We start from the raw sequence: 21556 nt of genomic DNA, 5'->3' as shown, positions 1-21556 counted from the left end.
TCATGCTACAAATGCTAATGTTAGCTTCATGCTACAACTGCTTCTGTTAGCTTCATGCTACAAATGCTAATGTTAGCTTCATGCTACAAATGCTAATGTTAGCTTCATGCTACAAATGCTAATGTTAGCTTCATGCTACAAATGCTAATGTTAGCTTCATGCTACATGTGCTAATGTTAGCTTCATGACACATATGCTAATGTTTTCTTCATGCTACATGTGCTATTGTTAGCATCATGCTGCATATGCTAATTTTAGCTTCATACTACATCTGCTAATGTTAGCTTCATGCTACAACTGCTTCTGTTAGCTTCATGCTGCAAATGCTAATGTTAGCTTAATGCTACAAATTCTAATGTTAGCTTCATGCTACATGTGCTAATGTTAGCATCATGCTGCATATGCTAATTTTAGCTTCATGCCACATATGCTAATGTTAGCTTCATGCTACATGTGCTAATGTTAGCTTCATGCTGCATATGCTAATGTTAGCTTCATGCTACATGTGTTAATGTTAGCTTTATGCTACATATGCTAATGCTAGCGTTATCTGCAGACCCTCATTATAGTGACATCATGTGTGCTGTGTGTAGTCTATGGGGGTGTAGGTAAAGGTCTATGGGGGTGTAGGTGAAGGTCTATGGGGGTGTAGGTAAAGGTCCATGGGGGTGTAGGTGAAGGTCTATGGGGGTGTAGGTGAAGGTCTATGGGGGTGTAGGTAAAGGTCCATGGGGATGTAGGTACAGGTCTATGGGGGTGTAGGTGAAGGTCTATGGGGGTGTAGGTACAGGTCCATGGGGGTGTAGGTACAGGTCCATGGGGGTTTAGGTAAAGGTCCATGGGGGTGTAGGTACAGGTCTATGGGGGTGTAGGTGAAGGTCCATGGGGGTGTAGGTGAAGGTCTATGGGGGTGTAGGTGAAGGTCTATGGGGGTGTAGGTACAGGTCCATGGGGGTGTAGGTAAAGGTCCATGGGGGTGTAGGTACAGGTCTATGGCGGTGTAGGTACAGGTCCATGGGGGTGTAGGTGAAGGTCTATGGGGGTGTAGGTAGAGGTCCATGGGGGTGTAGGTGAAGGTCCATGGGGGTGTAGGTAAAGGTCTATGGGGGTGTAGGTAAAGGTGTATGGGGGTGTAGGTAAAGGTCTATGGGGGTGTAGGTAAAGGTCTATGGGGGTGTAGGTACAGGTCCATGGGGGTGTAGGTGAAGGTCCATGGGGGTGTAGGTAAAGGTCTATGGGGGTGTAGGTACAGGTCCATGGGGGTGTAGGTGAAGGTCCAATGGGGTGTAGATAAAGGTCCATGGGGGTGTAGGTGAAGGTCCATGGGGGTGTAGGTAAAGGTCCATGGGGGTGTAGGTGAAGGTCCATGGGGGTGTAGGTAAAGGTCCAGGGGGGTGTAGGTAAAGGTCCATGGGGGTGTAGGTGAAGGTCCATGGGGGTGTAGGTAAAGTGTCCATGGGGGTGTAGGTACAGGTCCATGGGGGCGTAGGTAGAGGTCCATGGGGGTGTAGGTGAAGGTCCATGGGGGTGTAGGTAAAGGTCCATGGGGGTGTAGCCTCATGATACATATGCTAATGCTAGCTTTATGCTACATATGCTAATGTTAGCCTCATTATACATATGCTGGTTTGGACACAATGTTTTATTTTAAGCAATGTTTTTTAATGGAGATAGGATTTAATATACCCGTTAAACTTCAGGTCTGAAACCATGATTTACTCCCAGATTTCTAACTTGACTTCTTGATCCCAGTCTTATCTGTTTTTAACTGGAGGAAGTTATTTTGCCTCCACACACTGATCTGTTTGATACGACACAGTGAATCTCCAGCCCCATGTTCCCCCACTGTCAGTGAAACATAGATCTGAGGATCATCAGCATAGCTATGATCGGACACATTGTTACTGGATTGACCCAATGGAAGCATGTACAGATGGAACAAGAGGGCCCCCAGAATCGACCCCTGGGGAACCCCACAGGTCAATGCCATTTAGTCTGCGACACAGTTTCCCATCGCGACATTGTAAGTTCGGCCCTTGAAGATCTGAACAGCTCGAGAGCCTTTCCAGAGATTCCCACCCAGGTTTTGAGATCCCGTGTTCCTCTGTGCCAAACGCAGCTCAGGTCCAGCAGAACTCAAACTGACCTCGTCTGCATCTGTATCTGCGTCTGCGTCTGCGTCTGCGTCTGCGTCAGCGTCAGCGTCTGCATCAGCCTGATGTCCTTTGTCTTCTTGATGAAGGCCGTCTCAGTGCTGTGGTGGGGTCTAAAGCACGACTGGAACATGTCAAAACATGATTTACAAGAAAGGGAATTCAGTATAGTTTATTTCTAAAGAGCTTTTCACAGATATGTCACAAAGTCACACAGATATATCGCAAACAATATAACAAGGTTTAAACATCACTATCCCCGACCACTAAAACATGTACAATAGGCCTCGGTAAGATCTTTTTTATCAAATTTTTGTCATTTTTCATCAATTTTTTGTTATTTTTTTATCACATTTTGTCAGATTTTTGTCATTTTTGATAAACATTTTTGTCACATTTTTGTCACATTTCCATCATTGTTTTCGTCTCAGTTTTGTCGCTATTTTCTCACCTTTTTTCCAGAAGCTTTTGGATTGGGGTAAAGCCAAACTGGAGAAAATGCTCTCGGTTCAGGCGGGAGTTAAGGGATTAAAAGATCATGACCCGACTCGAGGGAAGAAAAGTTTATTTCTAAAACTCTCACAGATAAAATCACAAAGTGCAGCAATATAACAAAGTACAAACATCCCTCTCCCCCACCACTAAAACATGTACAATCGGCCCGTCTGAAACAGGACTGTTTCATCAGGAACAACGTCAAAGAGAAACAGAGAGAAACACAGAGCTGTAGGTTCTACTCTGTCACAGTGATGTTCCTCGGTAAGATCTTCAGAGGAACATCTTCATATGTGAGTAAAAATGGAGTCAGTCCCTCAGAGATGAACCCTGTGACTGTGTGGAGGTCTGTGTTTGTGTCGGGGTCAGTGAAGGTCAGGGTTTTTGTGCCAAAGTCCAGCTTCACCCTGACTCTCTGCAGCTTCTTCACTGAGAGACGTTTATCTGGGACTGAGGGAGAACAGGCTGAGTAATCACCATAACAGAACTCTATGAACCACCTTCTCTCCTCAGTGCCGTCTCTTCCTTGAACAAACTCTATCACACCCACATCCCAGACCTTACTCTCCCCGACCTCCACGTCCCAGCTGTGAGTCCCTGAGACAAACTTCTCAGATCCAAGTACCTCATCATAATCTCTCCTTCTCTCTGGATTCTGTGGGACCTCCTGAGCTTCTCTTCCTCCTCTCATTGAGCTCAGATCTTCAGACAGGATCATACGAGGTCCTGCAGTGTTTGGATCCAGAATCACAGGGTAGAACTGCACCAGGCTCTTCATGTTCCTCCAGATGTTGAAGCCCAGGTTGCGCAGATGTTTGGCCTGGTCTATCAGAGCCCCTGGTCCCATGTCCTCCACCAGGGGGCGCTGCTGCAGCCTCTTTGCTGCAGTCTTGTACTGGAGCAGGAAGGAGGCGTCTGCTGCTCTCAGCAGCTCCTCTGTCTCTGAGACGCTCTGGGACACGGCCTCCATGTCTCTGCTCACGGCCGCCATCATGTCCTTCATCCTCTGAGTCTTCTGCTCCTCTTCCTCCCTCAGAGCCTTCATCCTGGACTCTTCCTCCTCCCTCAGGAACTGGTGCAGCTTCTCAAACTGAGCTCTGATCTGTGTCTGAGCGCGTCGGGCCTGGGCCGTGATATGAGCCTCTGAAGACTCCAACTGTGCTCTGCTCCGAGCCAGGACCTGAGGAGAAACATCAGAGAGAGAGTTAGAAAGAACCAGGACCTGAGGAGAAACATCAGAGAGAGTTAGAAAGAACCAGGCCCTGAGGAGAAACATCAGAGAGAGTTAGAACGAACCAGGACCTGAGGAGAAACATCAGAGAGAGTTAGAAAGAACCAGGACCTGAGGAGAAACATCAGAGAGAGTTAGAAAGAACCAGGACCTGAGGAGAAACATCAGAGAGAGTTAGAAAGAACCAGGACCTGAGGAGAAACATCAGAGAGAGTTAGAAAGAACCAGGCCCTGAGGAGAAACATCAGAGAGAGTTAGAAAGAACCAGGACCTGAGGAGAAACATCAGAGAGAGTTAGAAAGAACCAGGCCCTGAGGAGAAACATCAGAGAGAGTTAGAACGAACCAGGACCTGAGGAGAAACATCAGAGAGAGTTAGAAAGAACCAGGACCTGAGGAGAAACATCAGAGAGAGTTAGAAAGAACCAGGACCTGTGGAGAAACATCAGAGAGAGTTAGAAAGAACCAGGACCTGAGGAGGAACATCAGAGAGAGTTAGAAAGAGCCAGGACCTGAGGAGAAACATCAGAGAGAGTTAGAAAGAACCAGGACCTGAGGAGGAACATCAGAGAGAGTTAGAAAGAACCAGGACCTGAGGAGAAACATCAGAGAGAGTTAGAAAGAACCAGGACCTGAGGAGGAACATCAGAGAGAGTTAGAAAGAACCAGGACCTGAGGAGAAACATCAGAGAGAGTTAGAGTTAGTTACCTTCAGGTTCTCCTGTACAGGTGTGAGGTCTCTTACCTTCAGGTTCTCCTGTACAGGTGTGAGGTCTCTTACCTTCAGGTTCTCCTGTACAGGTGTGAGGTCTCTCCTCAGCTGCTCTCTCAGCTCCTGAGCCGCCTCCTCGATGGGTCTGAAGCTGTGGTCTTTGTGAGTCCTGGAGTTTCTGCAGACCAGGCAGACCAGGTCCTGATGGTCCTCACAGAAGAGCCGCAGCTTCTTTGAGTGAACGCTGCAGACAGGCTGTGCTGGAGATGGAGATGTTTGCCTTCTCTCCTCTGTGAACGTCTCCACCAGGTTCTTCAGGGTGAGGCTCAGTGATGGATCCATGGAGATCTTGCTCTTACAGACTGGACAGGTCTTCAGGGGTTTGTCCTTCCACCAGTTCTCCAAACAGACCTTACAGAAGCTGTGGCTGCAGCTCAGAACCACAGGATCTCTGAAGAGCTCACAGCAGATGGGACAGCTCAGGTCCTGCTCCAGTCTGGACGCCATGATGATCCACCTGAAGCCACAGACAGAGGAGCACATTTATGGAACCGAGAATCAAAGAAACTCAAACCACAAAAACAAACAAACACAGAGTTTAGACTCAGAGGGAAATAAATCCTAAATCTGTAAATAAATAATGAAATAAAAATGTATAAAGTTGTAGAGCCTGAGAGAGCGGGACGTGAACAGAGAAGAGTCAATCCTAAAGTGACGTAAACAGAGATGGTTCTTCTCCTGTCGCTTTGTTTGGATCCAAACCGGAAACAGACGAGAATCCACGAGCACAGGTTCCACATCTGCACCAGAGGTTTTGTAAGAGACAAATGTGTCAGTGATGGAATCAATTTAGTTATGGAGGTTCTGAGCTTTACTCCAGTTTTATTTGTGAAAGAAAAACACATTTGTATAAAGGCTCCAAAGTCCAGAGGAACAAGAGGAACATGAGGAACATGAGGAACATGAGGAACAGGAGGAACAGGAGGAACATGAGGAACATGAGGAACAGGAGGAACAGGAGCCTCGAAACAACACGATCTCACTTCCTGTTCTCACTGAGTGGCTGAAGCTCCAGACTCACCTCAGTCCAGTCGCAGCACTCTTCACTCTACAGTCTTCACTCTACAGTCTACACTCTACAGTCTTCACTCTACAGTCTTCACTCTACAGTCTTCACTCTACAGTCTACACTCTACAGTCTTCACTCTACAGTCTTCACTCTACAGTCTACACTCTAGAGTCTTCACTCTACAGTCTTCACTCTACAGTCTACACTCTACAGTCTTCACTCTACAGTCTTCACTCTACAGTCTTCACTCTACAGTCTACACTCTACAGTCTTCACTCTACAGTCTTCACTCTACAGTCTTCACTCTACAGTCTTCACTCTACACTTTTCAGTCTTCAGTCTTCACTTTACAGTCTCCACTCTTCAGTCTTCAGAGTGAGTGCAGAGTCTTCAGTCTCCAGTCTTGAGTCCTCGTCCTCACAGTCGTCTCTGTTTCCTGGTCTGGGACAGGGCGTGTCCAGTGACTCAAACACAAACGTCCGAGGTTCTTAAAGACACAGATCTCAACTGCGCTGGTTTACAACAAACATGTGAACTTTAACCTCTTAACGAACGCAGAGCATTTTCTCACTCACTTTTTTTTGTCACATTTTTGTGTCAATTGTTAGTCTTTTTTTTTGCTTTTTTGGTCATTTTTTGTCATATTTTTGTCCATTTTTAATCATTTTTTTGTCCCTTTTTAGTAATTTTTTTGTAATTTTTTTGTCACATTTGTTTGTAATTTTTTTTGTCAATTTGTAGTGTTTTTGCTTTTTTTTGGTCATTTTTTGTCACTTTTTTTTCCCTTTTTTTTGTCTTTTTTTGTTTTTTGAATAATTTTTTTGTCACATTTTTTTTTTTTTTTTGTCAATTTGTTGTCTTTTTTGCTTTTTTTATTTTATTCTTTGTCACATTTTTGTCCAATTTTTTGTCATTTTTTGGTCACATTTTTGTCATTTTTTAAAATCATTTTTTAGTCCATTTTTTGTAATTTTTTTTTGTCAATTTGTTGTCTTTTTTGCTTTTTTTTGTCATTTTTTGTTAGCCTGGCTAACACCAGACTAAAATCACAAGTGATATTTAGTCTGGGGACCACCAATGCATTTTCTCGTAGGAGAGGTGTGGTTTACGATCGTCCATACTCGTTTATTGGGCGATACGAAAAAAAAAAAAGTCTATCTTGCGTCTGCACGTAGCCATAGCCAATCGTATCATCGCATGAGATGACGTATGACGTTCCCGCTGTAAACTTTTGAGATAAACTATTTAGAACAAGGTCTAAAGCTTGATCGAAAAATACCATCGTGTCTGCTGCTGTCATGTTGGATCCGTAAATAAACTTTTTTTTTTTTTATCCGTAAATAAACTACAAGCTTCCGTGCGTCATCGTCTTGCCGGCCCTCCTCGCTCTGTGATTGGTTCCCAAATCCACCGGAAAATTTGGGCCATGGTCCCCAGGCTGTTGTGCAGTTCGAAATAATTCGAGCGCACACAGCAGCATGGTGTTAGCCAGGTTAATTTTTTGTCACATTTTTGTCCAATTTTTTTGTCCAATTTTTGTCAATGTTTTCGTCACTTTTTTGTCACATTTCCATCATTGTTTTCGTCCCAGTTCTGTCGCTATTTTCACACCTTGTTTCCAGAAGCTTTTGGATTGGGGTAAAGCCAAACTGGAGAAAATGTGCTCGGTTCAGGCGGGAGTTAAGGGGTTAACTTTTCCCATTCATTCTCAATGCCAAGCCCTGACAGTGTGGATGCAGTTCACCTTTCAGCCACCAGCGTCACATTGGGGGCGCTGTTTCGCTCCTCCGCAAACTTCAAGAAACACTGTTGTTTATCACAGAGCATCCACTTTAACCGGTTTTCTAACTTTTATTACAAAGGTACGAGTTAAAAATGGATTTATAACAGACTTTATGTTGAACTGACACTTTCCAAATGAGCCAATAAGGCATAAGTGGATTGTCCATCAATTTTTTTTCCATCTGGCCAATTCAAATGACGTGAAGATCAAAACATGAAAATAAGAATAAGAATTTACAGAATATAAAGGGAAGTTAACCGTATCCATTTCTCCCTACATGACATTGTTGCTGACTAAAAATAAATAATAATAATACATAATAAAAATAATAAATACATAAAAGAATAATAATCGAATGGCCTAAATCTTGAGTGAAATCAAACTAAACCTATATTTTTTGTCATCAGACTACATAGTAAAGTAAATCTCGGTGTCGTAATTAAACTAAATGAAAGCTCGGCGTCTAAACAGTTTTGTCAGAGTCCCAGGTATCCCAGCATGCACCTCGCCGCGGCTAATGCTAACAGCTAACGGCTACCTCCAGCAGCAGCTCCTCTCAGACCTCCTCTCTTACCCAGACTCTGCGGGCTCCGTCTCAGCTCCAGCCGCTCCAGCCCGCTCCAGCCGCCCCCTGCCCGCCCTCCGAGCGCCTCCTGACCGCCACAGGAGCCCGTTCCTCCCCCAAGAGTCGAAGATGATTAAGCTGTTCTCCCTGAAGCAGCAGAAAAAGGACGAGGAATCCTCCGGGGCGAACAGGAGCGGGGCCGGGGGCAAGAAAGCCAGCGCGGCCCAGCTCAGGATCCAGAAAGGTGGGTGTACGGGAGGCAGTGGGGGGCCCCGGGGGGAGGCGAGAGGCCCCGGGGTCAGGTGTGGTCCGTGGGAGCGGGGGGACAGGCTCAGGCCCCCGGGATACCGGCTGCCGAACGGGCTGCGCTGGAGCTAGCCCCGCTGTTAGCCTAGCCTAGCTTAGCATGCTAACGGGGCTCCGCGGTTGAAAACAAAACATCCCGGAGCGGGTTTCGCCCAGTCCGGCCCGTTTTAGCCCGGTTTGGCCTGAGCGGAGGATCCGTGAAAGCTCCGGGGTCACTTTATTTAACCTGTTAACCCCCGCCTGGACCGGGCACGTTTTCTCCAGCTTGGCTTTACCCAAATCTAAGAGCTTCTTGGAGAAAAGCGTCAAAATAGCGACGAAAACGAGGATAAAAAGAGCGACAGGCTGTTCTCTGTCTTTATCACAGTTTAACTATGATCTTCTTATGCCCTTTTATCTGATACATGTTACAGTTTATTATTGATCTAAGTCATGTGTTGTATGTTGTATGTTTCCCAAAAAAATCCTATAATTGTGAATCTGTTCATTAACAACGGCCATTAAAACAATTAGGAAAAGCCAGGAAAAAAAAAACAGTAAGAAAGCGACAAAAACACGACTAAACTGATGAAATCCAACACAAAAGCCACAAAACAGTGACAAATGTGTTGTTGTCACATTGTTGTTTCTTTATCATAGTTTACATGTAATCTTCCTAAGCATGTCCTTTTATAGTTTTACAGTTATTTATCTAAGTCATGTGTTGTTGTTGTTGTTTTAATCGATTATTTGTTGCCTTTATTTATTTACTTATTAATAAAAAACGATGCTGAATATTTTCTGTTTTCTGAACAGTCATAAAAGTACAAATGATTTCAAGTTTGCATCGATTAAGGAGAGGTCTGTGTTTCACACCTGCCCCCTGCTGGCCAGCTCTCACACCTGCACGGCCTGATGACATCATCACACAGCGCCGTTTGTTTTTAATGTCAGGCAAAAGCACGAGCAGTGGAAGGTGATATGCGAAGGGAAAATAATCCCAGCGCCGTGAAATAATGCAAGAATAAAAAAAAAAAAAATTGATTATTCTTTTTTTTAATTGTTTAGTGTAATAATCGAAATCGTGATCAAATTTCGATTAATTGCACAGCCCTAGTTTTCTGTGTCACGAGTGAACCGAAAAAATAAATAAAAAATAAAATCCTAGTTGTGAACCAGTTACTTCAAATATTTGAAATAAACTTTAATCTGTCACATTTGAGTCCTGCTTATGAATATTCATAATGTAGCTACAGTTAGGCCCATTAAGGCGAGACTCTGCAGGTGAACAGGGGAAAAAACATAAATGTAGAGACGTCAATTTGAAACTTCTGCTGAACATCACAGATATGAATATGAGAAAAATGTGTTGCATTTTTTCTGTCATTTTATGTTTTCACATAAAAATAAGGCATTTTGAGCATTAAAATGGCCAAAATTGCCTATATTTTGGGCAACGAAATCAAAATAATGAATTGAGCCAGATTAAATGTTATGGTTTTATTTTATTGACATATTAGTGACTAAGATTTTTTCAGAGGGGATTTTGGATATTTTGTTTAGTTTTTCAATAAACTAATCATCAGTGAAAAAATCTGTAAAAACTCAAATTCCGCCTGTTTTTTTGGTTTCAAAGCTGAATAAATCAGGCTAGGAATTAGATATTAAAAAATCCCTCTGAAAAAACCTTCAAAATCTTGTTGCGTCTCAGACTGTAAAGTTTGGAGTCTGGGAGCTTCTATAAGGGCTCAGGCTCTGCCCGAGTGCGGCTTCTCTCATTCAGAGAAAACCAGCCCTGAAGTTTTGTAGCGAGTGCGCATGCTCGGCCCGTTCTTCCACTTTTCCGCTCCAGCGTCTCGTAGGAGGAAAAACACCATATTTGGGTGAAAGCGTCATCACGGGGCCCCTTAGCAGGACACGTGGATGTCAAATCTGTCAATATTTATGAATGAAAACCCGCGGGAAAGACGGCCTTTCTACTTCCGGGTCGCCCCCACCTCGCAGACAAAACATCATAAAATAAACATCATCATTTTTATATCTGACATGAAAACTGAGATGTAAAGGGAGGAAAACAGATACAAATCTCCACTTCCACCACTGCGGGAAACAGCAATACTTTCACCTAAAGTGTCTCGCCTTAAAGAGACAGAGGCCTATTTCAAGACATCACAGCCATTTTGAGAGAGACATTTTATACAAGGCAGTTATTCTAATTTACTGCATTTACAGACCAACAGAAGGTTTGTCTTCATTGTAGTGAGATATAGACTGGTGCTCTGGGACTGAAAATAGCAGAACACCCCCTCTTTAAGAGTTTCTGCTCCTGGGCCTCTCTCTCACTCTGCTCTGAGCGACCGTTTAACTCCGCCCCTTTCCCCTCAAGTCTCCATGGAGACGGTCGTCAAGAACAGGCAGGAAGATAAAACTAAAACAGGGCGCATGAAGAGGTTTAGACGAGGAAGATCTAAAACAGAAATAAAGGGTTATGTTCCTTTAAGGCGAGACACTTTAGGTGAAAGTATTGATGTTTCCCGCAGTGGTGGAAGTGGAGATTTGTATCTGTTTTCCTCCCTTTACATCTTAGTTTTTATGTCAGATATAAAAATGATGTTTATTTTATGATGTTTTGTCTGCGAGGTGGGGGCGACCCGGAAGTAGAAAGGCCGTCTTTCCCGCGGGTTTTCATTCATAAATATTGACAGATTTGACATCCACGTGTCCTGCTAAGGGGCCCCGTGATGACGCTTTCACCCAAATATGGTGTTTTTCCTCCTACGAGACGCTGGAGCGGAAAAGTGGAAGAACGGGCCGAGCAGGCGGAATTTGAGTTTCTACAGATTTTTTCACTGATGATTAGTTTATTGAAAAACTAAACAAAATATCCAAAATCCCTCTGAAAAAATCTTAGTCACTAATATGTCAATAAAATAAAACCATAAACTTTAATCTGGCTCAATTCATTATTTTGTTTGCCCTAAATATAGGCAATTTTGGCCATTTTAATGCTCAAAATGCCTTATTTTTATGTGAAAACATAAAATGCAATACATTTTTTTCTCGTATTTATATCTGTGATGTTCATCTCTACATTTATGTTTTTCCCTGTTCACCTGCAGAGTCTCGCCTTAACTGCTTTTCCTCATCACGTTCAACACAAACACAACAAACACGACATAAACGTGACAAAAACACGACACAGAAGTGACGACAACATGACAGAAAAGCCTCAAAGCAGTTCTGTAGGTCTTAGCTTTCAAATGAGACGCGACACTGTTGCTCTCCAGATTTAGGTAAAGCCGAACTCGGTTAATATTTGTTTCATTGTGATTTGTTTCCATAAAAAACACAAAGTCAAAGGTTAAAGCCACACTGCGGAACATTCACGTGTGTATGCGGCTCCTGACCCCCCCTCGCCCCCCTCTGTGTTTCAGACATAAACGAGCTGAATCTGCCCAAAACGTGTGAGATCAACTTCCCCGACGACGATGACCTGCTCAACTTCAGACTCATCATTTCTCCAGACGAGGTTTGTCCCCCCCCCCGACCCAGACCCCCCCCGACCCGGTTGCCCCCCCTCACACCTCTGACTCTCCCCCCCCTCACAGCTCTGACTCTCCCCCCCCCTCACAGCTCTGACTCTCCCCCCCCCTCACAGCTCTGACTCTCCCCCCCCTCACACCTCTGACTCTCCCCCCCCCCCTCACACCTCTGACTCTCCCCCCCTCACACCTCTGACTCTCCCCCCCCCCCCTCACACCTCTGACTCTCCCCCCCTCACACCTCTGACTCTCTTCCCCCTCACAGCTCTGACTCTCCCCCCCCCCTCTCACACCTCTGACTCTCTTCCCCCTCACAGCTCTGACTCTCCCCCCCTCACAGCTCTGACTCTCTTCCCCCCCCTCACAGCTCTGACTCCCCCCCCTCACAGCTCTGACTCTCTCCCCCCCTCACACCTCTGACTCTCCCCCCTCACACCTCTGACTCTCCCCCCCTCACAGCTCTGACTCTCCCCCCCTCACAGCTCTGACTCTCTTCCCCCCCCTCACAGCTCTGACTCTCCCCCCCTCACAGCTCTGACTCTCTCCCCCCTCACAGCTCTGACTCTCCCCCCCTCACAGCTCTGACTCTCTTCCCCCCCCTCACAGCTCTGACTCTCCCCCCCTCACAGCTCTGACTCTCCCCCCCTCACAGCTCTGACTCTCTTCCCCCCCCTCACAGCTCTGACTCTCTTCCCCCCTCTCACACCTCTGACTCTCCCCCCCTCACAGCTCTGACTCTCTTCCCCCCCCTCACAGCTCTGACTCTCCCCCCCTCACAGCTCTGACTCTCCCCCCCCTCACAGCTCTGACTCTCCCCCCCTCACAGCTCTGACTCTCCCCCCCCTCACAGCTCTGACTCTCCCCCCCCCCTCACAGCTCTGACTCTCCCCCCCCCCTCACAGCTCTGACTCTCTCCCCCCCCTCACAGCTCTGACTCCCCCCCCCCTCACAGCTCTGACTCTCTCCCCCCCCTCACAGCTCTGACTCTCTCCCCCCTCACAGCTCTGACTCTCCCCCCCCCTCACAGCTCTGACTCTCTCCCCCCCCTACAGCTCTGACTCTCTCCCCCCCCTCACAGCTCTGACTCCCCCCCCCCCTCACAGCTCTGACTCTCCCCCCCTCACAGCTCTGACTCCCCCCCCCCTCACAGCTCTGACTCTCCCCCCTCACAGCTGACTCTCCCCCCCCCCTCACAGCTCTGACTCTCCCCCCCCTCACAGCTCTGACTCTCCCCCCCCTCACAGCTCTGACTCCCCCCCCCCTCACAGCTCTGACTCTCCCCCCTCACAGCTGACTCTCCCCCCCCCCCTCACAGCTCTGACTCTCCCCCCCCTCACAGCTCTGACTCTCCCCCCCCTCACAGCTCTGACTCTCCCCCCCCCCTCACAGCTCTGACTCTCTCCCCCCCTCACAGCTCTGACTCTCTCCCCCCCCTCACAGCTCTGACTCCCCCCCCCTCACAGCTCTGACTCTCCCCCCCTCACAGCTCTGACTCCCCCCCCCCTCACAGCTCTGACTCTCCCCCCTCACAGCTGACTCTCCCCCCCCCCTCACAGCTCTGACTCCCCCCCCCTCACAGCTCTGACTCTCCCCCCTCACAGCTGACTCTCCCCCCCCCCTCACAGCTCTGACTCTCCCCCCCCTCACAGCTCTGACTCTCCCCCCCCTCACAGCTCTGACTCCCCCCCCCCCCCTCACAGCTCTGACTCTCCCCCCCTCACAGCTCTGACTCCCCCCCCCCCTCACAGCTCTGACTCTCCCCCCCCCTCACAGCTCTGACTCTCCCCCCCCCTCACAGCTCTGACTCTCCCCCCCCTCACAGCTCTGACTCCCCCCCCCCCTCACAGCTCTGACTCTCCCCCCTCACAGCTGACTCTCCCCCCCCCTCACAGCTCTGACTCTCCCCCCCCTCACAGCTCTGACTCTCCCCCCCCCTCACAGCTCTGACTCTCCCCCCCCCTCACAGCTCTGACTCTCCCCCCCCTCACAGCTCTGACTCTCTCCCCCCCTCACAGCTCTGACTCTCTTCCCCCCCCCTCACAGCTCTGACTCTCTTCCCCCCCCCTCACAGCTCTGACTCTCCCCCCCCCTCACAGCTCTGACTCCCCCCCCCCCCCACAGCTCTGACTCTTCCCCCCCCTCACAGCTCTGACTCTCTCCCCCCCTCACAGCTCTGACTCTCTTCCCCCCCCCTCACAGCTCTGACTCTCTTCCCCCCCCCTCACAGCTCTGACTCTCTGCCCCCCCCCTCACAGCTCTGACTCTCTGCCCCCCCCCTCACAGCTCTGACTCTCTTCCCCCCCCTCACAGCTCTGACTCTCTCCCCCCCCCCTCACAGCTCTGACTCTCTGCCCCCCCCTCACAGCTCTGACTCTCTGCCCCCCCCTCACAGCTCTGACTCCCCCCCCCCTCACAGCTCTGACTCTCTCCCCCCCCCCTCACAGCTCTGACTCTCTGCCCCCCCCCTCACAGCTCTGACTCTCTGCCCCCCCCTCACAGCTCTGACTCCCCCCCCCCCCCTCACAGCTCTGACTCTCCCCCCCCCCTCACAGCTCTGACTCTCTGCCCCCCCCCTCACAGCTCTGACTCCCCCCCCCTCACAGCTCTGACTCTCTTCCCCCCCCCTCACAGCTCTGACTCCCCCCCCCCCTCACAGCTCTGACTCTCTCCCCCCCCCCCCTCACAGCTCTGACTCTCTCCCCCCCCTCACAGCTCTGACTCTCTCCCCCCCCCCTCACAGCTCTGATTCTCTCCCCCCCCTCACAGCTCTGACACTCCCCCCTCACAGCTCTGACTCTCTCCCCCCCCCCCCTCACAGCTCTGACTCTCTCCCCCCCCCTCACAGCTCTGACACTCCCCCCTCACAGCTCTGACTCTCTGTGTTCCAGGGTTTTTACAAAGGAGGGAAGTTCGTGTTCAGCTTTAAGGTGAGTCAGACGATGACATCATCTCCGGGGTCATGGGTTCGATTCCCAGCTCTCACTAATACACACTGGCGTCGTGTCCTTGGCAAGACACTTCCTCCTGATTTACTTTATAAAACAGTCTGGGGTCAAAGGTCAGAAAATGTGAAACTCAACTTTACAGAAAAACTAAAAAACGTTAAAGTCAAACTAGCTCCTGACCTTTGACCCCAGACTGTTTTATAAAGTCAAACTAGCTCCTGACCTTTGACCCCAGACTGTTTTATGAAGTCAATCCAAATTCTGCCCAAACTCACTTTTATTTGTTCTGTTTGTTTTTCACAAACTTTGGTCGTTTTGTGCAAAAAAGTTTGAAAAAGTTTGACCTGTAATATTTTTACAAAGAGTCGGTGACACGAGGTCAGAGGCCAACGTCATGTTCACATGTTTCAATAAAGTTAGAATCAAAAAATATTCAAAACGTTACAGCACAAAGGATTTCCTGTTTGACTTTCACTGTGTAACTGCAGTAAAAGTACTTTATGGTGTCTGTAGCTGCAGTAAAAGTACTTTATGGTGTCTGTAACTGCAGTAAAAGTACTTTATTGTGTGTGTGTAACTGCAGTAAAAGTACTTTCTGGTGTCTGTAACTGCAGTAAAAGTACTTTATGGCGTCTGTAACTGCAGTAAAAGTACTTTATGGTGTCTGTAGCTGCAGTAAAAGTACTTTATTGTGTGTGTAACTGCAGTAAAAGTACTTTATTGTGTGTGTAACTGCAGTAAAAGTACTTTATGGTGTCTGTAACTGCAGTAAAAGTACTTTATTGTGTCTGAAACTGCAGTAAAGGTACTTTATGGTCTCTGTAACTGCAATAAAAGTACTTCATTGTGTCTGTAACTGCAGTAAAAGTACTTTATTGTCTGTAACTGCAGTAAAAGTACTTTATTGTGTCTGAAACTGCAATAAAAGTACTTTATTCTGTCTGTAAATGCAGTAAAATTACTCTGAGGTGCAGTAAAAGTACTCTGGTATTAAACGTACTCTGTGGTAGTAAAAGTACTCTGGTGTAGTAAAAGTACTCTGTGGTAGTAAAAGTACTCTGTGGTGTAGTAAAAGTACTCTGTGGTGCAGTAAAAGTACTCTGAGGTAGTAAAAGTACTGTGGTATTTGCAGGTAGGGCAGGGTTACCCCCACGACCCGCCCAAAGTCAAGTGTGAGACCATGGTTTACCATCCGAACATCGACCTGGAGGGAAACGTGTGCCTCAACATCCTACGGTCAGTGAACGCACCACGAATACACCTGTGTCAGTGAACGCACCACGAACACACCTGTCAGTGAACGCACCACGAACACACCTGTCAGTGAACGCACCACGAACACACCTGTCAGTGAACGCACCACGAATACACCTGTCAGTGAACGCACCACGAACACACCTGTCAGTGAACGCACCACGAATACACCTGTCAGTGAACGCACCACGAATACACCTGTCAGTGAACGCACCACGAATACACCTGTCAGTGAACGCACCACGAATACACCTGTCAGTGAACGCACCACGAACACACCTGTCAGTGAACGCACCACGAATACACCTGTGTCAGTGAACGCACCACGAATACACCTGTGTCAGTGAACGCACCACGAATACACCTGTGTCAGTGAACGCACCACGAACACACCTGTGTCAGTGAACGCACCACGAATACACCTGTCAGTGAACGCACCACGAACACACCTGTCAGTGAACGCACCACGAACACACCTGTCAGTGAACGCACCACGAACACACCTGTGTCAGTGAACGCACCACGAATACACCTGTGTCAGTGAACGCACCACGAACACACCTGTGTCAGTGAACGCACCACGAACACACCTGTGTCAGTGAACACACCACGAACACACCTGTGTCAGTGAACGCACCACGAACACACCTGTGTCAGTGAACGCACCACGAACACACCACGAACACACCTGTCAGTGAACGCACCACGAACACACGTGTCAGTGAACGCACCACGAACACACCTGTGTCAGTGAACGCAACACGAATACACCTGTCAGTGAACGCACCACGAATACACCTGTCAGTGAACGCACCACGAACACACCTGTGTCAGTGAACGCACCACGAACACACCTGTCAGTGAACGCATCACGAACACACCTGTGTCAGTGAACGCACCACGAACACACCTGTGTCAGTGAACGCACCACGAACACACCTGTGTCAGTGAACGCACCACGAACACACCTGTGTCAGTGAACGCACCACGAACACACCTGTGTCAGTGAACGCACCACGAACACACCTGTGTCAGTGAACGCACCACGAACACACCTGTCAGTGAACGCACCACGAACACACGTGTCAGTGAACGCACCACGAACACACCTGTGTCAGTGAACGCAACACGAATACACCTGTCAGTGAACGCACCACGAATACACCTGTCAGTGAACGCACCACGAACACACCTGTGTCAGTGAACGCACCACGAACACACCTGTGTCAGTGAACGCAACACGAATACACCTGTCAGTGAACGCACCACGAACACACCTGTGTCAGTGAACGCACCACGAACACACCTGTGTCAGTGAACGCACCACGAACACACCTGTGTCAGTGAACGCACCACGAACACACCTGTGTCAGTGAACGCACCACGAATACACCTGTGTCAGTGAACGCACCACGAACACACCTGTGTCAGTGAACGCACCACGAACACACCTGTGTCAGTGAACGCACCACGAATACACCTGTGTCAGTGAACGCACCACGAATACACCTGTGTCAGTGAACGCACCACGAACACACCTGTCAGTGAACGCACCACGAACACACCACGAACACACCTGTCAGTGAACGCACCACGAACACACCTGTGTCAGTGAACGCACCACGAATACACCTGTCAGTGAACGCACCACGAACACACCTGTCAGTGAACGCACCACGAACACACCTGTCAGTGAACGCACCACGAACACACCACGAACACACCTGTCAGTGAACGCACCACGAACACACCTGTCAGTGAACGCACCACGAACACACCACGAACACACCTGTGTCAGTGAACGCACCACGAACACACCTGTGTCAGTGAACGCACCACGAACACACCTGTGTCAGTGAACGCACCACGAACACACCTGTGTCAGTGAACGCACCACGAACGCACCACGAACACACCTGTGTCAGTGAACGCACCGCGAACACACCTGTCAGTGAACGCACCACGAACACACCACGAACACACCTGTCAGTGAACGCACCACGAACACACCTGTCAGTGAACGCACCACGAACACACCACGAACACACCTGTGTCAGTGAACGCACCACGAACACACCTGTGTCAGTGAACGCACCACGAACACACCTGTCAGTGAACGCACCACGAATACACCTGTCAGTGAACGCACCACGAATACACCTGTGTCAGTGAACGCACCACGAACACACCTGTCAGTGAACGCACCACGAACACACCTGTGTCAGTGAACGCACCACGAACACACCTGTGTCAGTGAACGCACCACGAACACACCTGTGTCAGTGAATGCACCACGAATACACCTGTGTCAGTGAACGCACCACGAATACACCTGTGTCAGTGAACGCACCACGAATACACCTGTGTCAGTGAACGCACCACGAATACACCTGTGTCAGTGAACGCACCACGAATACACCTGTGTCAGTGAACGCACCACGAATACACCTGTGTCAGTGAACGCACCACGAACACACCTGTGTCAGTGAACGCACCACGAACACACCTGTCAGTGAACGCACCACGAATACACCTGTCAGTGAACGCACCACGAACACACCTGTCAGTGAACGCACCACGAACACACCTGTCAGTGAACGCACCACGAACACACCTGTGTCAGTGAACGCACCACGAACACACCTGTGTCAGTGAACGCACCACGAACACACCTGTGTCAGTGAACGCACCACGAACACACCTGTGTCAGTGAACGCACCACGAATACACCTGTCAGTGAACGCACCACGAATACACCTGTCAGTGAACGCACCACGAACACACCTGTCAGTGAACGCACCACGAACACGTGTCAGTGAACGCACCACGAACACACCTGTGTCAGTGAACGCACCACGAACACACCTGTGTCAGTGAACGCACCACGAATACACCTGTCAGTGAACGCACCACGAACACGTGTCAGTGAACGCACCACGAACACACCTGTGTCAGTGAACGCACCACGAACACACCTGTGTCAGTGAACGCACCACGAACACACCTGTCAGTGAACGCACCACGACTACACCTGTGTCAGTGAACGCACCACGAACACACCTGTGTCAGTGAACGCACCACGAACACACCTGTGTCAGTGAACGCACCACGAATACACCTGTCAGTGAACGCACCACGAACACGTGTCAGTGAACGCACCACGAACACACCTGTGTCAGTGAACGCACCACGAACACACCTGTGTCAGTGAACGCACCACGAACACACCTGTCAGTGAACGCACCACGACTACACCTGTGTCAGTGAACGCACCACGAACACACCTGTGTCAGTGAACGCACCACGAATACACCTGTCAGTGAACGCACCACGAACACGTGTCAGTGAACGCACCACGAACACACCTGTGTCAGTGAACGCACCACGAATACACCTGTGTCAGTAAACGCACCACGAACACACCTGTGTCAGTGAACGCACCACGAACACACCTGTCAGTGAACGCACCACGAACACACCTGTCAGTGAACGCACCACGAATACACCTGTCAGTGAACGCACCACGAACGCACCTGTCAGTGAACGCACCACGAACGCACCTGTCAGTGAACGCACCACGAACGCACCTGTCAGTGAACTACACTCATGTCTTTTGTCCTGTATACTATGTGTGTCAGTGAACGCAGCACCAGCCTGAGCCCCTGTTGTTGTTTTCAGAGAGGACTGGAAACCTGTGCTCACGATAAACTCCATCATCTACGGCCTTCAGTACCTCTTCCTCGTGAGTCTCTTTATCAAACCTTTATCATAAACATAGTGATTATTTCTGACTGTACGTAAAAATGCAACACCAGGTTTTTGCACATTTTATTTTTGTATATTTGTAAAACATTTGGACGTCCAGAGGGAGATCTGAGGCCTCCTGACATTTAGGATGAGAAAGAATGTTTGGGGAAACGTTATCAGGGGATCATAAACCTGAGGGGAAACATGTCATATATAATAATATGTCTGTGAGGAGAGACGGACAAAATGACTATATTCTGTGGAAAAAGTCATGATGGAGCCTGGTTTAACCCCTTAACTCCCACCTGAACCTGAACCGAGCACATTTTCTCCAGTTTGGCTTTACCCCAATCCAAAAGCTTCTGGAAAAAAAGGTGAGGAAATAACAACAAAACTGAGACGAAAACGGAAAAGTGACAAAAAAGCGACGAAAAATTGATGAAAAAATGACGAAAATGTGACAAAAATGTGACAAAAAAGAAAAAAAATTACTAAAATTTGCTTTAAAGAAATTGACAAAAAAATGATAAAAAAAATGACAAAAAAAATGACAAAAAAATGACAAAAAATGATAAAAAATTAATTAAAAAATGATTAAAAAAATGACAAAAATGAGACAAAAATTTGATTAAAAAAATGATGAAAATTTGACAAAAATGTGACAAAAAAAAAATGACAAAGTTAGAAAAACCCAACAAAAAAATGATTGAAAAAAATCTGATGACGTGAGGAAAAAGATCCTCTCGGTTCAGTCGGGAGTTAAGAGGTTAAACTGACTTTGAATATGCAGACCCCCCCCCAAACCACTCCGGACCCCATTGCTGACGGGGTCCGGGACTGGACTGGACCCCCTTTGGGAGCGCCCCGGTCCTGTCGAGAAGCCCCTGTAGAAAGACCTGTGTTGTGTTGTGCTGTTTGTGTTGTTTGTGTTGTGTTGTGTTTGTGTTGACGATGCTTCGGTCTGTGCAGGAGCCGAACCCCGAGGACCCGCTGAACAAAGAGGCTGCCGAGGTCTTACAGACGAACCGCCGCCTGTTCGAACAAAACGTGCGCCGCTCGCTGCAGGGCGGCTACGTGGGCGCCACCTACTTCGAACGCTGCCTCAAATAGCCCCGCCCCCCTCACCCTCCCACGCCCCGCCCCCTCCTGTTCAGGCGCACGCCGCTCCCGACGCCAACCCCGAGAAACGCTCTTATTTAAACAGACGCTGCGGCAAACACGAAATCCCCCCGACAACACTCTGTTGTCCCCAAACTAAAGCAAAATAAAGCTTTAAACCTGCTCTGTGGTTTAGGTTTCGTTTCCTCCACTTCAGCTTTACCCCAATCCGAAAGCTCCCAGCCTCATTTGAAAGCTAAGACCGGCAGAACTCACGGTTTTCACTTTTCGGTCACGTTTTTGTGGCTCGATCGGTTTCATTTCCCTGAGAAACGACGACAGCCATGATGGAAGACGCTGAGGCGGCGTCTGCGGGCCTTAGCTTTCAAATCCGGCCGTGCGCGCTCAGATTTGGGTAAAGCCTCCGGGTCAAAGGCCTTTTATTTCCTCCTTCCTGAGCCGGTTTCCTGCAGCGTCTCCACTCGTGTTTTAAACGTTTTATCCCGTTTGGCGCCCGAGGTTCCGGAGCGGCGGCGCCGAGCGCACACACGCCACCACCACACGGGGGCGCTCTTTTACCCACGTCTGACCCGGACTTCATCTCCCACGATGCCCCTGTGCCACGCCCCGCCCCCGCCCGCAGACTGACGTGTTTGGACGGAGCGCCGCGGTTTACTT

The 21556-nt window shown here is 48.6% G+C and overlaps 2 protein-coding genes across 2 annotated transcripts; one reads left to right on the top strand and one right to left on the bottom strand.

The window, feature by feature from the left end:
* Positions 1–748: 748 nt before the first annotated feature.
* On the bottom strand, positions 749–5976 carry LOC306969152 (E3 ubiquitin-protein ligase TRIM35-like; the record flags this gene model as incomplete). Its single annotated transcript, XM_079564752.1, has 6 exons — positions 5922–5976; positions 5672–5689; positions 4660–5107; positions 2899–3828; positions 2147–2277; positions 749–1100 (listed from the first exon to the last, which is right to left on the bottom strand). Exons 3-6 carry the CDS (start codon positions 5095–5097, stop codon positions 749–751), a joined length of 1851 nt encoding a protein of 616 aa, XP_079420878.1. The 5' UTR covers positions 5098–5107; positions 5672–5689; positions 5922–5976.
* A 1966-nt stretch (positions 5977–7942) lies between these two features.
* On the top strand, positions 7943–20927 carry ube2m (ubiquitin conjugating enzyme E2 M). Its single transcript, XM_079564189.1, has 6 exons — positions 7943–8251; positions 11727–11821; positions 14723–14761; positions 15912–16015; positions 19712–19775; positions 20750–20927. Exons 1-6 carry the CDS (start codon positions 7960–7962, stop codon positions 20888–20890), a joined length of 735 nt encoding a protein of 244 aa, XP_079420315.1. The 5' UTR covers positions 7943–7959; the 3' UTR covers positions 20891–20927.
* The last annotated feature ends 629 nt before the right edge of the window (positions 20928–21556 follow it).

The sequence above is a fragment of the Gobius niger genome (genome assembly GCF_951799975.1).
Source record: "Gobius niger genome assembly, chromosome: 10".
NCBI lineage: Eukaryota > Metazoa > Chordata > Actinopteri > Gobiiformes > Gobiidae > Gobius > Gobius niger.
Note: the sequence above shows the minus strand (reverse complement) of the source record. Positions and strands in the feature narration are given on the sequence as shown.

Coding starts and splice junctions, on each gene's coding strand:
- ube2m (XM_079564189.1), top strand. CDS start 7,960: ATGCTAACAGCTAACGGCTACCTCCAGCAGCAGCTCCTCTCAGACCTC. Junction 11,822..14,722: donor TCATCATTTCTCCAGACGAG/GTTTGTCCCCCC, acceptor TCTGTGTTCCAG/GGTTTTTACAAAGGAGGGAA. Junction 14,762..15,911: donor AGTTCGTGTTCAGCTTTAAG/GTGAGTCAGACG, acceptor TGGTATTTGCAG/GTAGGGCAGGGTTACCCCCA.